Genomic DNA, 13,578 nt, shown 5'->3' on the forward strand with positions numbered 1-13,578 from the left:
ATCATCAATTTCGTCTGATATGTTACGAATTCCACTTTGTTGTGGCTATGTGGCTGGTTAGGGTTAGGGTTAAGGTTAGGGTTAAGGTTAGGGGTTGGGGTTAAGGTTAGGGTTAAGTTTTGGGCTCCCGAGTGGCGCAGCGGTCTAAGGCACTGCATCTCAGTGCTTGAGGTGTCACTACAGACCTCTTGGTTCAATTCCAGGCTGTATCACAACCGGCCGTGATTGGGAGTCACATAGGGCGGTGCACAATTGGCCCAGCGTCGTCCGGGTTTGGCCGGTGTAGGCCGTCATTGTAAATAAGAATTTGTTCTTAACTGACGTTAAATAAATAAAAAATATGGTTATGGTTAGGGGAAGGGTTAGCTAATATGCTAAGTAGTTGCAAAGTAGCTAAAAATAGTAAATAGTTGCAAAGTTGCTAATTAGGTAAAATGCTAAAGTTGTCTGTGATGTTATTCAAACACACAACCTTTGGGTTGCAAGACATTTGCGTTATACGCCCACCCATCCTCCCTGACCAACCTCCCTCCTTTCGATTTTTTGGCTTAGGTAACCTTCTGTCTTATGTAACCATACCACACATAACATATCAGACTAATTTGAGTTTCACAGATTTACTTTTCCCATGTTATGTCTAGTCTGAGGCCAGGGTGGAGAGACGGGGAGGGGTGTGTGGGTGTGTATGTTGTTAGGGGTACACCCAGTATCGATTCATTTGAATTTAATCCGTTAGAGGATAATGCCTTGAGGTCTACACACTGGCAGAATCACAGTGTCAAAGTGTTTGGATATACAGTTTGAGTTCAACAGTTTAAGACTGCTTTCAGAACACTTTCTCTAGCCTTGCATTCCAACACACATTCTAAAATTCTTCTGTGTCTTCTGTCTGTCTAGAATATAACTTGTACAGTGTCCTACGATAAGTTAATCGGCTAGAATGTCAGAATATGTTGCTGTGGCTGGCTGTTGACTCTGTGTCGGTCAGAGTCCTCAAAAGGCCAACTAAATTGTACTTGACCCTCCCCACCCACTTCACCTGTAACTCCAGCCCCTCCAATTCAGATTCCGAAAAAGTAAGGACAAACGGATCCAAGAACTCGTTCATACCCAAAGCTATACAGCTAAATGAATGGAAACTTGTCCTATATACTTATATGCAAAGAGCATGAATGTACTGTAGGCCTATGGGGTGTTTGACCTGCTGTGTGTGCATGTGTGTGTGTGCTTGTGTGTGTGTGTGTGTGTGTGTGTGTGTCTGGCTCACCTGGTTCAGCCTCAGCTTCAGGGGCCGCCTTTGCTTCTACTGCTGGTTCTTCTACTACTTCTGTGTCCTCTTCCTCTGTGGCTGGAGCCTCTTCTTCCTCTGTGGCTGGAACCTCCTCTTCTGCCAGAGCTTCTTCTTCTGCCGGAGCCTCCTCAACTGTCAGAGCCTTTTCCTCTGTGGCAATAACCTCTCCTTCTGCAGCTGGAGCCTCCACCTCTTCTGCAGCCTCCTCCTCTTCTTCTGCCGGAGCTTCTTCTTCTGCTGGAGCCTCCTCAGCTGCCGGGGCCTCCTCGATAGCTACTTCCTCTGCAGGGGCCTCGGGCTCTGCTGCTTCTGCCTCTGGTTCCTTAGTTTCTGGCTCAGTAGCAGAGTCTTCTGGAGAAAGGAACATACTTTTCCTTTAGCAGGCAGCAGGTATGGTAGCTACGCTAAGTGTACCCCATCACATTTTATGACATAACAGATAAATATGGCAGGTCTACTCTAATGAGTGTGTGTGTGTGTGTTGCAGTCAGAGGGGGCTGTGACATTCCCCTATTGTATGTAAGGTGGAGCAGTGTGCCATAGAGTGTATAGGCGAAACAGCAGCCAACCTTTTCACTCCAAACCTCTAATTTCTCTAAACCAGGGATGGGCAACTCCAGTCTATGAGGGACGCAGTGTGTGCAGGCTTTTGTTCCAGCCCTGCTCCTGATCCACCTCCTGATTTAACTGATCTACACTGAATAGCTGATCAGTTGAAGGTGTTCAAGCTGGGATGGAACTTAAGCCTGCACACTCTGCGGCCCTCAGAGACTGGAGTTGCCCATCCCTGTTCTAGAGAACAGAATCAATAGTCAAACACAATCCATCAACAATGACCAAGGCAGACAGACTGGCATGTCATATTATGTGTGTACTGTACTGTATGTGTGAGTTTCGGCAGGATATGAAATACAGGGACTGTATTACCTTAAACATACTGTACATACGTGTAGGTGGGGGATCCACAAACAATTATACAACGTGTTGCTGTTCTCATGTGATATTAGATATTTTCTAAAGCTGTATGACTCATGTACATAAGAGACCGTACCCCGAGACTGACGCAGTGCCAATGCCTTTCCCCTAGTCCCATGTGTGTGTATATATGACATGCCAGTGAAGCAGCCTTCCTTCTATGGTATGTTCCGTGTGTGTGTGTGTGTCTATATGTATCTTTAATAGAGACAGCCTCCCCCCTATGTTCCATGTGTATGTTAAGAGGAAGTTTGGAACAAAGGGGAGGGAAGAAAACATAATGTTCGTATTTGGCAGTTCTGCAACATTACAGAGCGAGGGCTGGGCCTCATCAATCGGAACTATAGATGAGGTGCGCACACACCCACACTTACACTCCCTTACACACAGTGCTATAATAAAAACAGGGCAAACTGCAACTCAAGGAAAGTTTTACTACAGAAAAGAGAAAATCACTACATGGGCAGCTCTGACTCTGACATTCAGCAACATACTGTAACATACTGTAACATATACTGTAATGCAATGTAATATTATGTCATGTACTGTACAGGACTGATTACGCTTATCATTGCCATAGGAACCTAAAGAGAATACAAAACATGGGCACCATTTCACACACGCAGCGCAGCCCGGGCATTGTGCTAAAAACCTGTAACATTTTTAATCACTGGGACGCTTAAAATGTCAGGGAATCTATACTGTACACTATGCTTTGAGTGATGGTTAATGAATCATTGTGTGTGTGTGTGCGCGTGCCTGCATGCGTGAGTGTGTGCGTGCCTGCCTGTATGTGTGGGTAACCTTGCCCTCTCTGGTAACAGCAGGCAGCCAGTACAATGTGAGGTGGTTGACAGGTGATATGTTCCGGTTAGTTAGAACATTGTGTTCTCGGGAATTTCTATTGTGTGGTGACGTGGAGGGACCCCTGTTGTTGTTTGTCCCTGTTTCAGCTGGCCCTTTGGAATAAATGCACTACTTTTGGCCACACAGAACCCAATGGACAAAAGTATAGTGCACTGTGGGGAACAGGGTACCATTTCAGATGTACCAGTTGTTTTGATTATCTGGTGGGTCACAGTAGAATCCAGGTGGCTCACAGCACAGAACCACTGATCTAGAACATTCTACGGAACCACTGATCTAGAACATCTACTGCTGCTCCTGTCTCTACATGTAGACACTGAGTACTCTGGTCTGGCTCTGAGCTGGGTGTAAGGCCATGTCCGAATACCCGTACTTGCGTTCTAAATAGTAGCCATTTTGGGAATGCGAAAATAGAATGTTTACAGGATGTAAAAAATGTTTAAATTGAGTATGCTTTAAATGCAATGATGTCATACTCATTTCGGCCTTTCATCTAGTAGAATTATCTGCACACTATTGAGGAAGAGAATCGTCTTTACAGACCCATGTGTGTTTGACAACAACTGATAATCAGCTGATAATCAAAGAAGGGGACGGACTGTAGCAAAATGAACAAATGGCAGTAGGCAAGACAGATTTCGGGCACAGCCACTGAATCCTCTGGTCTGGCGCTGAGCTGTATGTGTGCATTTGTGTGTGTGTATGTGTGTTGTTTCATCTGTGTGTGCTTTTGAAAGGTGTAAACACACATACAGCGGGGGATCATCTCTCTCTCTCACACACACACACACCCATACACACCCTCATTAATACACACACACTCCTACACACTCACCCACCCACTCACACACACACACACATAGACATAGCCCCAGGGGAATGAGAGAGGCTGAGACTGGTTCTGAGTGTAGGGTGTAGTCTGCAGCTGGGCTGGATTGGGTTACTGAGGCAGCGCCCAGCCCTTTAGTACTGACATACATACATGCGCACACACACACACACACACACACACAACCCAGTCCATTCATCATGTACACACAAACCAGCCTACACCCAAACAGAGCCCAGACCACCATGACACAGTGACAGACTAAACACCAGAACTCATCTCATGTGCGATATACAGTAAAGCTGTGTTCCAGCAATATGTTGTTTTCTCTAAGTGGTGCACTGAGTATAATGTGAGGTTTTCATTAATGAACTGGCTTCAGATCAGAGTCTCCTGAGGGGAGGGAGATGTGTCAGCCAGGACTCAGACTCTCTGTGGAAAACAAAAACTATTATTTCACGACATTCACCAACATGACTTAGGCCAGATGAGACTGTAATAACTATTATATCACATTAATACCAGGTCACAATCATTCTTAAAGCCAGATGCCTGTAGCCCTGCTAGTTGTGGACTAGAGATTGGTCAAAGGACAACACACAGGCCTACTGGTGAGAGATAGTACAGGATATATGGGTACAGGGGTGTAGAGAGACGGACAGAGAGAAAAGAGGGAGTGGGGGAAGAGGGAGAAAATGTGGAAAAGAGAGGAAGGGAGACAGAACATGGACACGTGTTTGGTATCTCACATTTTTCTGTCAATTCTCACATAGGAACTTAATTGGGAGGAAGGATGTTTGACATGCTTTCTACATTTGTATCACAAACCATTTTTGAGAAGTGGCCATTTTAGGCCCTTTTAGACCTATACATGCATCCTGTAAGACCCTATGATCTGTGAACCGTACATGGTACAGACGACATCTTGGTGTCATTATACTCCTTATAGTGTTCTCTCAAATATGGAGTATCTGAAATATAAATGTTCACATTAATTTATACAACATAAAAAATATTAATATTAATGATTTGGATTTTTCTTATAAAAATATACTCTTCAAACACACCACATTTCCAGAGTGGGCTCTCTGGATTTTTATTGATATGACCCATTTTATACAGAGAAATTGACATTATAGGTCATTAACCAATCACAGCCCTCCATTAGGGCAGAGAGGGAGTTCCCTTTGAATCCATTTTCCCATTCACTGTGTTGGTGGTGCTCATAAAATGTATCATACCTTCAGAATTAGCAGAGAGCCCACTGAAAATGTGATGTACTTGTAGAGTATATTGTTCCAAACAATATGTCTTAAAATGAACTAAATCAAAAAGGGTAGATTTCAGATATGAATATTAATATGTTTAATGTTGAATAAATGAATGTGAAAATTTGTATTTCAGAATCAAGACACTCCATATTTTAGTGCACACTATAAGGAGTATAATGACACCAAGATGTCGTCTGTCCCATGTACGGTTCACAGATCATAGGGTCTTACAGGAGGTATGTATAGGTCTAAAATGGGCCTAAAATGGCCACTTTCATCATGATTAAAAATAATAATAATAATAATGGTTTGTGATACAAATGTAAAAAGCATTTAAAATATCCTTCCTCCCATTGTTTCTATGTGAGAATTGCCACAACAATCTAAGATCTAAAATGATCTTCCGATTCCGCTTTACTCCCTAAACGGACAGAACATGGACACAGACAGAGACAGTAAAGGAATCAATCACATAGTCCACAACCCACATGACTACATGTCCAGTAGGACACACCCTATAGGACACTCAATGAAATGTATTTTATAAAGCCCTTTTTACATCAGCAGTTGTCACAAAATGCTTTATTAAACCCATTTTTACCAGTGTCCACACATTACAGATACATGCAGTAGGACTATACTGTACATGCTGTAGGCCACACCCTATAGGATGATATATACATACAGTATAATGCATATCTACACACCAGCATCATATCAGGCTAAGTAACGTTTTAAATAAATAAATGATGATATCTGGCACATAGCCTACAGTGTGTATATATAATGATAAATCAGAGCAGGTTTATAAACATAATTTTTGTTCTGCATATCAGCCTCAGGTAGAGATAGACAGAGAGCGGTACCGGGGCACCAAGTCTAGGTCCAAAAGGCTTCTCAACAGCTTCTACCTCCAAGCCATAAGACTCCTGAACAGCTAATCATGACTACCCGGACTATTTGCACTGCCCCCCCATCCCACCCCATCCCCCTCTTTTACGCTGCTGCTACTCTGTTTATTATTTATGCATAGTCACTTTAACTCTACCCACATGTACATATTACCTCAATTACCTCGACTAGCTGGTGCCCCCGCACATTGACTCTGTACCGGTACCCCCCTGTATATAGCCTCCCTATTGTTATTTTATTTTACTGCTGTTCTTTAGATATTTGCTTTTATTTTTACTTAACACTTTTTTTATTTTACTTTTTTCTTAAAAACTGCATTGTTGGTTAAGGGCTTGTAAGTAAGCATTTCACTGTACTGTCTACACCTGTTGTATTCGGCGCATGTGGCAAATACAATTTGATTTGATTTGAGAATGACTGAGGATGTATGTACTAGAAGTAGCGGGTGTAAAGTGTGCGAGCACTTGGGTAACTTGTCTAAGTAGAAACAGAAACATAAAGCACCATAAAACTAGTTGTAAAAGTGTTTAACAAAGTACATTAGTGGATGTAAAAGTTCTTACCTTGTGTCTTGGCTCCGATCACCAAACTGCCCAGCAGGAGAATCCACAGGTATGACATCATGGGAACACAGTGTGCTGAATTACAAAGCTGGAGTTTTAGACTTCTCTGTTGAATAGTGAAAATAATAAAAGTAGTAATGACTATTTTTCTGGTAATATAGACTGGCTATGTGTGTGATGTGATTATAGTTTCATGTTGCCTCCTCCGCTGCAGCTCCAATCTTCTCACACGTTCTCTTTCTCTGCATGGAACCAACTGTAAGGGGCGTGTCTTTCTCCCAGCCCCGCCCCAAACAGAAACTGTATTGTTCCATCCACACCTTGCCCTATAAACACGTGCCTGGCAGCGAAGTCGTCTCATGAGCTTCTAGGGGAACGTATGTTGCAACTGTTGAATGGAAGGTGATAGAGTAATTGCAAATCTGTTTTCATCATATGCCTGCACTAACCATACTATGGATTTGATAACTGTCTTTGCAATCTTTATACGATTTCATGTTATTTGTGAGTAGAAATATGTCATTTTGTCCCTTGTGGAAGAAAGTATTATCGGACTGTAACAGTACAGTGACCTTTGAAAAAAAAAAGACAATATAAAGCTGAACCATAGACACAGGACAGATACTCGCACACACAGTGGCCCAACTCTACGTAGCCTATCTGTGTAGTGATGATCCCTCTATGAGAGTGAGACAAGCGCAACTGGATGGCCTGTTGTCGCCATCTAGTGATTCATAATGGTACTGAGATTAATTAATACACTGAATTGGTGCGCGCTCTTATAATATGGTCATTAAGAGTCACATTCTGATGAATGTGTTCGCACCACGAAGCCCAAACTGACACCATGCTGATCATTGTGTTTTATTTATATGGATTTTCTATGTATTCTATTTATAGCAAATAAGAAATCCTATTTACATTGAACAAAAATATAAACCCAACATGTAAAGGGTTGGTCCCATGTTTCATTAGCTGAAATAAAAGATCCCAGAAAATTTCCATACGCACAAAAAGCTTATTTATCTCAAATTTTGGGCACAAATTTGTTTACATCCATGTTAGTGAGCATTTCTCCTTTGCCAAGATAATCCATCCACCGGACAGGTGTGGCATATCAAGAAGCTGATTAAACAGCAATATCATTACACAGGTGCACCTTGTGCTCGGGACAATAAAAGGCCACTCTAAAATGTGCAGTTTTGTCACACAACAAAATGCCAAAGATGTCTAAAGTTTTGAGGTAGAGTGCAATTGGCATGCTGACTGAAGGAATGTCCACCAGACCTGTTGCCAGAGAATTGAATGTTAATTTCTCTACCATAAGCCGCCTCCAACGTCATTTTAGAGAATCTGGCAGTACATCCAACCAGCCTCACAACCGCAGACCACGTGTAACCACGCCAGCCCAGGACCTCCACATCCAGCTTCTTCAGCTGCGGGATCATCTGAGACCAGCCACCCGGACAGCTGATGAAACTGTGGGTTTGCACAACCGAAGAATTTCTGCACAAACTGTCAGAAACCGTCTCAGGGGAGCTCATCTGCGTGCTTGCAGTCCTCACCAGGGTCTTGACCTGACAGCAGTTCGGCGTCATAACCGACTTCAGTGGGCAAATGTTCACCTTCGATGGCCACTGGCACCCTGGAGAAGTGTGCTCTTCATGGATGAATCCTAGTTTCATCTGTACCGGGCAGATGGCAGACTGAATGACGTTGTGTGGGCGAGCGGTTGGCTGATGTCAACGTTGCGACCAGAGTGCCCCATGGTGGAGGTGGGGTTATGGTATGAGCAGGCATAAGCTACGGACAACAAACAAAATTGCATTTTATCGCTGGAAATTTGAATGCACAGAGATACCGTAACAAGATCCTGAGGCCCATTATCGTGCTATTCATCCGCCGCCATCACCTCATGTTTCAGCATGATAATGCACAGCCCCATGTTGCAAGGATCTGTACACAATTCCTGGAAGCTGAAAATGTCCCAGTTCTTCCATAGCCTGCATACTCACCAGACATGTCACCCATTGAGCAGGTTTGGGATGCTCTGGATCGACATGTAGGCCAGCATGTTCCAGTTCCCGCCAATGTCCAGCAACTTCACATAGCCATTGAAAAGGAGTGGGACAACATTCCACTGGCCACAATACAACAGCCTGATCAACTCTATGCAAAAGAGATGTGTCGAGCTGCATGAGGCAAATGGTGGTCCCAGATACTGACTGGTTTTACTGATCCATGGCCCTACCTTTTTTTTAAAAGGTATCAGTGACCAACAGATGCAAATCTATATTCCCAGTCATGTGAAATCCATAGATTAGGGCCTAATGAATTTATTTCAATTGACTGATTTCCTTATATGAACTGTAACTCAGTAAAATCTTTGAAATTGTTGCATGTTGCATTTATATTTTTGTTCAGTGTGGATAATTATTGATGGTAGCCAAACCGATAGGCTATCGGCTTATCCGAATTGTTCCAATGAATTGAATAGGCTAATGTTGATGACCAAACTGATGATGACGATGATGATACAAATACATCTATAAATATAGGCCTATACTAATGAATAACATAGCTCTATGAAATAAACCTTAATCATGTTCAAATGAACGAATCTTCTTGCTGGCATGCAAAAAGTATCCTCACTGTGTGATTCATTATAAAACTATATGATATAGTAAATATACAGCCCTATATTTACTACTAACAGAGAGAATGTATAGCCAAAGATAATTATGTGGTATAGCCTCGAGTCGTGACAGGACCGTGTTATTATTATCATTATTATCAAGCCTCTCACAGCGTGTGCTGCCTGCTGGTTGCCTTCGGGCGCCTTTAACGGAGTTGACCACACGCCTCACCAAGATAAATAATAATCAACCGTTCTCTTTCGTGACTCACAGAAAGCAGCAACAGCGCGCAACTTGGAGATCCAACGATTCAACTGGGTTCTACTGGATTTTAGTGGATTTATTATTTATGCTTTCTCCTTCACTATGTTCATTATTGGATTTATTAGTATTGTTGACTGTGGACTTCATACATGCAGATACCGTTAGGTTTAATAGCCCTCAGGTATTGATGGACCATTTGGAGGGAAGCCCCGAGCTGTTTGCGTGTGTGAGTGTGTGTGTGTTTAGGTGAGTGCGTGAGTGAGTGTGTCCGCACGTCCATCCTCAACAGTTGATGCTGACAGAGATCAGAGAAGTGTATTATTGAGACGTGGTCATTCATTGCGTCGCTCAGCGCGGACTCGGAGACACACACACACACACACACACACACACACACAGAGAGAGAGAGAGAGAAACCCTTACGCACGCACAAACACACACACACACACACGCACATACACGCACACACGCACATACACACACAGTGTGCTGTCACACACTGTCTGCCGATGAGCTCTGTCATGCAGTCGTTGCTTTCTCCAGTGAACAAGGCTATTCTAGTAGCTCTGTTCATCTTCGCCATCCTCCTCATCCTCTATGTGATCCTCTGGTACATCTGTAGAGACGTGGACTGCGACCACGGCATCTGATCTGATTAACACCACCGAATAACGGAGGAGAGAGACCCGTCTGACAGAGGGTCACCCTGGTAAGTCAGCATTTATCCTCTGCTCTACGCGCTCGTGTGTGTGTGTGTATGTGTGTGTGTGTGTGTGTGTGTGAGTGTGTGGCTCAAGTGTCAAAACAAGTGTTTTCTCTAACATACAGTATCATGACAAAAACAGAAACAGAAACAGTGCCGCACATAACCTGGTTCCCGGTGGCGCCTCCAGTCCGTAATGAAAGGTCGTTTTTATCTAACCTTTATTTGCCAGAGATGTCTTGAGGCTGAGAACCTCTTTTTGTGAGAGACCGGGCAAGAAGGTCAGGAAGGGAAAGCATTTTAGGCCAATCACAATACAAATCGAGGAGCATAAGTTTGTCTTCATTTTGGTTTATTGGGGTCTTATTCATGCAATCTCCCCCAATAACAGTAACAGTAGTGTCGCTGTGACCACAGTGTCATCACCATCACATAAGGTGACACAATGTCAACACCTACAGGAATGTTATGTTATCTTCTCCAGTCTTTGTGGAGAGGTAGCGGCTACTATAATCGTTACCTGGTTACTAGCGCACGATGACATGCTGCGCGGGAACCGGCGTTTGGATGTAAGACGTGCATTAGCAATACTGATCTATCATCACAGTGTGTGTGTGTGTGTGTGTGTGTGCTCGTGCGTGCGTGCGTGCGCGCGTGGGTGTGCATGTGAGCTTCATAGTTCATGTTCAGTTCATCTCGTCTCTAAGGGTAGCCTATGGTCTGACATTGGCAATGGCATTAACATTGAAAACGATCAAACAAACAGGATTAATCTCCCCCCTATAGAAGACAATTTCTTCTTGTGCCATGCAGCAATCATTTGATGTTTGTCGCTGGTACTGTATTCCCTAGACTTTTGCCGAAACGCGTTCGTTTGTGACCTCTGCTGCTGCTCAATTAAAACATCTAAATACGACTGTCTTTCAGTGTGGCATTCATCTTTACTATCATATATGCTTTTACAACACTGCAGCCAAATACTTTGTATCAAGAATAACGATGAGCGTGCCATTTATTCTACCCTTTATTCCGCTAATCATCATTGCCATGCCGAGTCAATGTTGCTTTTTACGCATAGGCGTCCTTGACTTCAGCTGACATTTGGCGCTCTTTGCGTGAATGTATGAGAGAGAGAGAGAGAGAGAGAGAGAGAGAGAGAGAGAGAGAGAGAGAGAGAGAGAGAGAGAGAGAGAGAGAGAGAGAGAGAGAGAGACAGACAGACAGACAGACAGACAGACAGACAGAGAGAGAGAGAGAGAGAGAGAGAGAGAGAGAGAGAGAGAGAGAGAGAGAGAGAGAGAGAGAGAGAGAGAGAGAGAGAGAGAGAGAGACAGAGACAGACAGAGATAGAGAGAGAGAGAGAGAGAGAGAGAGAGAGAGAGAGAGAGAGAGAGAGAGAGAGAGAGAGAGAGAGAGAGAGAGAGAGAGAGAATGAGAGAAAGAGTTTCAGTGAATTACATCTATCCCACTGTGGTTGACCTAATGGTAACCATGACATAGTCTCGAAAACCCGACTGTTGTCTGTTGTGGTTCAGGGGAAACGATGGATTAGCCGCAAGATAAAGTGTGATGGTGCAATGCAACTGACTGTTGTTAAATCAATGTGACTGTAGAAAATCCATTGTATTTGTCCCTATACTTAAATAAAGGATCAATAGATCAACAGATCAACAGTCCTACAGTGTTCTGATCCAGCTGAACCTGTAGAAGCCGACTGACAGAATAACAGCTTCTCTCCTGCCTGGCTGAAACAAATAAAGCATCCACATACCAACATGAGGGGCTGAAGGATACATCAAGGACACAACGTATGTATGTGTGTGCGTGTGTGTTGTGTGTGTTTTTTTTTTTTTGGGGGGGTCTAGACTAGGAGGGGGGTGGTCTAGACTAGGTTTTAATGTCGGGGACCCGGTTACCGAGATTTACCGGGATTTACCACCCTAAACCACTCCCTTTTCCCGGGATAAATAACTGCGAGAAACCGGTAAATTATAATACATTATTTATATGAACAGCATGGCGTGAAATGGAACTGTTAAATTATATGCAATGTCTAAATCTGGCTTCTCTACGGCCTCTGCAAGATGAATCAACGCTCAGGGTGGGGACAGACAGCCCATCTCAGTATGGAGCGCAGTTCACAATGCATGTAGACCTATCATCTCATCATGGTCACTTTTTTTCTTGTGACAGGTAGGCCTACATTTGCTGCAGCTGTCACGGTTTACTATGCCAGAACCCAGAAGCAGACCAGGACAAGGTACGTTGAGAGAAAGGTGAGTGTTTATTTAATAGATTCCGAGTGAGGCTGAATAATCCAGGGAACAGAGCGGGTGGCGTGGATGGGTTGTTGAGGGTGCAGTGGTTGGTCCGGTACTGGCTCGGCAGCCGCCGACCATCAGGCAGAGGTTGGGTGAAGGTTCCGGGTGAGAGACTGCAGACAGAACAAAAACGGAGGTCAGTACACAGCAAGTCACAAAGTGCAAAACAACAAAACTAACACTAATGGCTCAGAGGCTGATACGCTGACAAACATACTGTTCATAGCTAACGATCCGGCAGGAACTGGATGTTCGGCCAGAGCCTAAGAAGGGTGATGATCAGGACCAGGTGTGCAGATTGCTGATGGGATGCAGGTGCGGAAAACAAGAGCGCTCCCCGGAGCGTTCCCCGAACCCTCGGGAAACTGGCGATACGAACAGGAACACTAGTCACCAGACAGGACCCGACTCAGACAGCCGGGATCGTTACAGTACCCCCTCCGACGAACGCCACCGGGCGGACTCCCGGAGCGCCAGGATGGAGGCGGTAGAAGTCACTGATGAGGTCCGCATCTAGGACCTGTCGCCGCGGAATCCAACTCCTCTCCTCAGGGCCATACCCCTCCCAGTCCACGAGATACTGGAAACCCGGCCCCGCCGTCTGGAATCCATGATGCGCCGCACCGTGTAGGCAGGACCACCTCCGATCATCCGAGGAGGAGGAGGAGGAGGCGGAGGAGGCAACAGAGGACTGAGGAAGACAGGCTTGAGGCAGGAGACATGAAAGGTGGGATGGACTCTGAGCGTCCTCGGTAGTTTGAGTCGAACTGCCACTGGATTGATCACCTTCTCCACCACAAACGGACCAATGAACTTCGGTAACAACTTCCTAGACTCAGTCCGTAACGGAAGATCCCGTGTGGCCAACCAAACCCTATCTCCGATGGTATAGGTGGGAGCGGGGATCCGGCGACGATTCGCCTGGAGCTGATACCGGTCCGAAACT

At 44.5% G+C, this 13,578-nt stretch overlaps 2 protein-coding genes across 2 annotated transcripts in view; one reads left to right on the forward strand and one right to left on the reverse strand.

The window, feature by feature from the left end:
* Nucleotides 1-6,941, reverse strand: part of LOC121536941 (cytochrome c1) — a 28,826-nt gene extending 21,885 nt beyond the window's left edge. Inside the window, exons 1-2 of the mRNA XM_041844606.2 lie at nt 6,709-6,941; nt 1,268-1,642 (exon numbers count right to left, since the gene is read on the reverse strand). Coding sequence (XP_041700540.1) covers nt 1,268-1,642; nt 6,709-6,769 — 436 coding nt within the window. The 5' untranslated portion in view covers nt 6,770-6,941. The remainder of the gene's footprint in view (nt 1-1,267; nt 1,643-6,708) is intronic.
* Nucleotides 6,942-10,031: 3,090 nt separating this feature from the next.
* Nucleotides 10,032-13,578, forward strand: part of LOC121536940 (dehydrogenase/reductase SDR family member on chromosome X) — a 55,826-nt gene continuing 52,279 nt past the window's right edge. The window contains exon 1 of the mRNA XM_041844605.1: nt 10,032-10,317. The gene's annotated coding sequence lies outside the window, so the exon portion shown is untranslated. The remainder of the gene's footprint in view (nt 10,318-13,578) is intronic.

This window comes from Coregonus clupeaformis, chromosome 23 (assembly GCF_020615455.1).
Source record: "Coregonus clupeaformis isolate EN_2021a chromosome 23, ASM2061545v1, whole genome shotgun sequence".
Classification (NCBI taxonomy): Eukaryota; Metazoa; Chordata; class Actinopteri; order Salmoniformes; family Salmonidae; genus Coregonus; species Coregonus clupeaformis.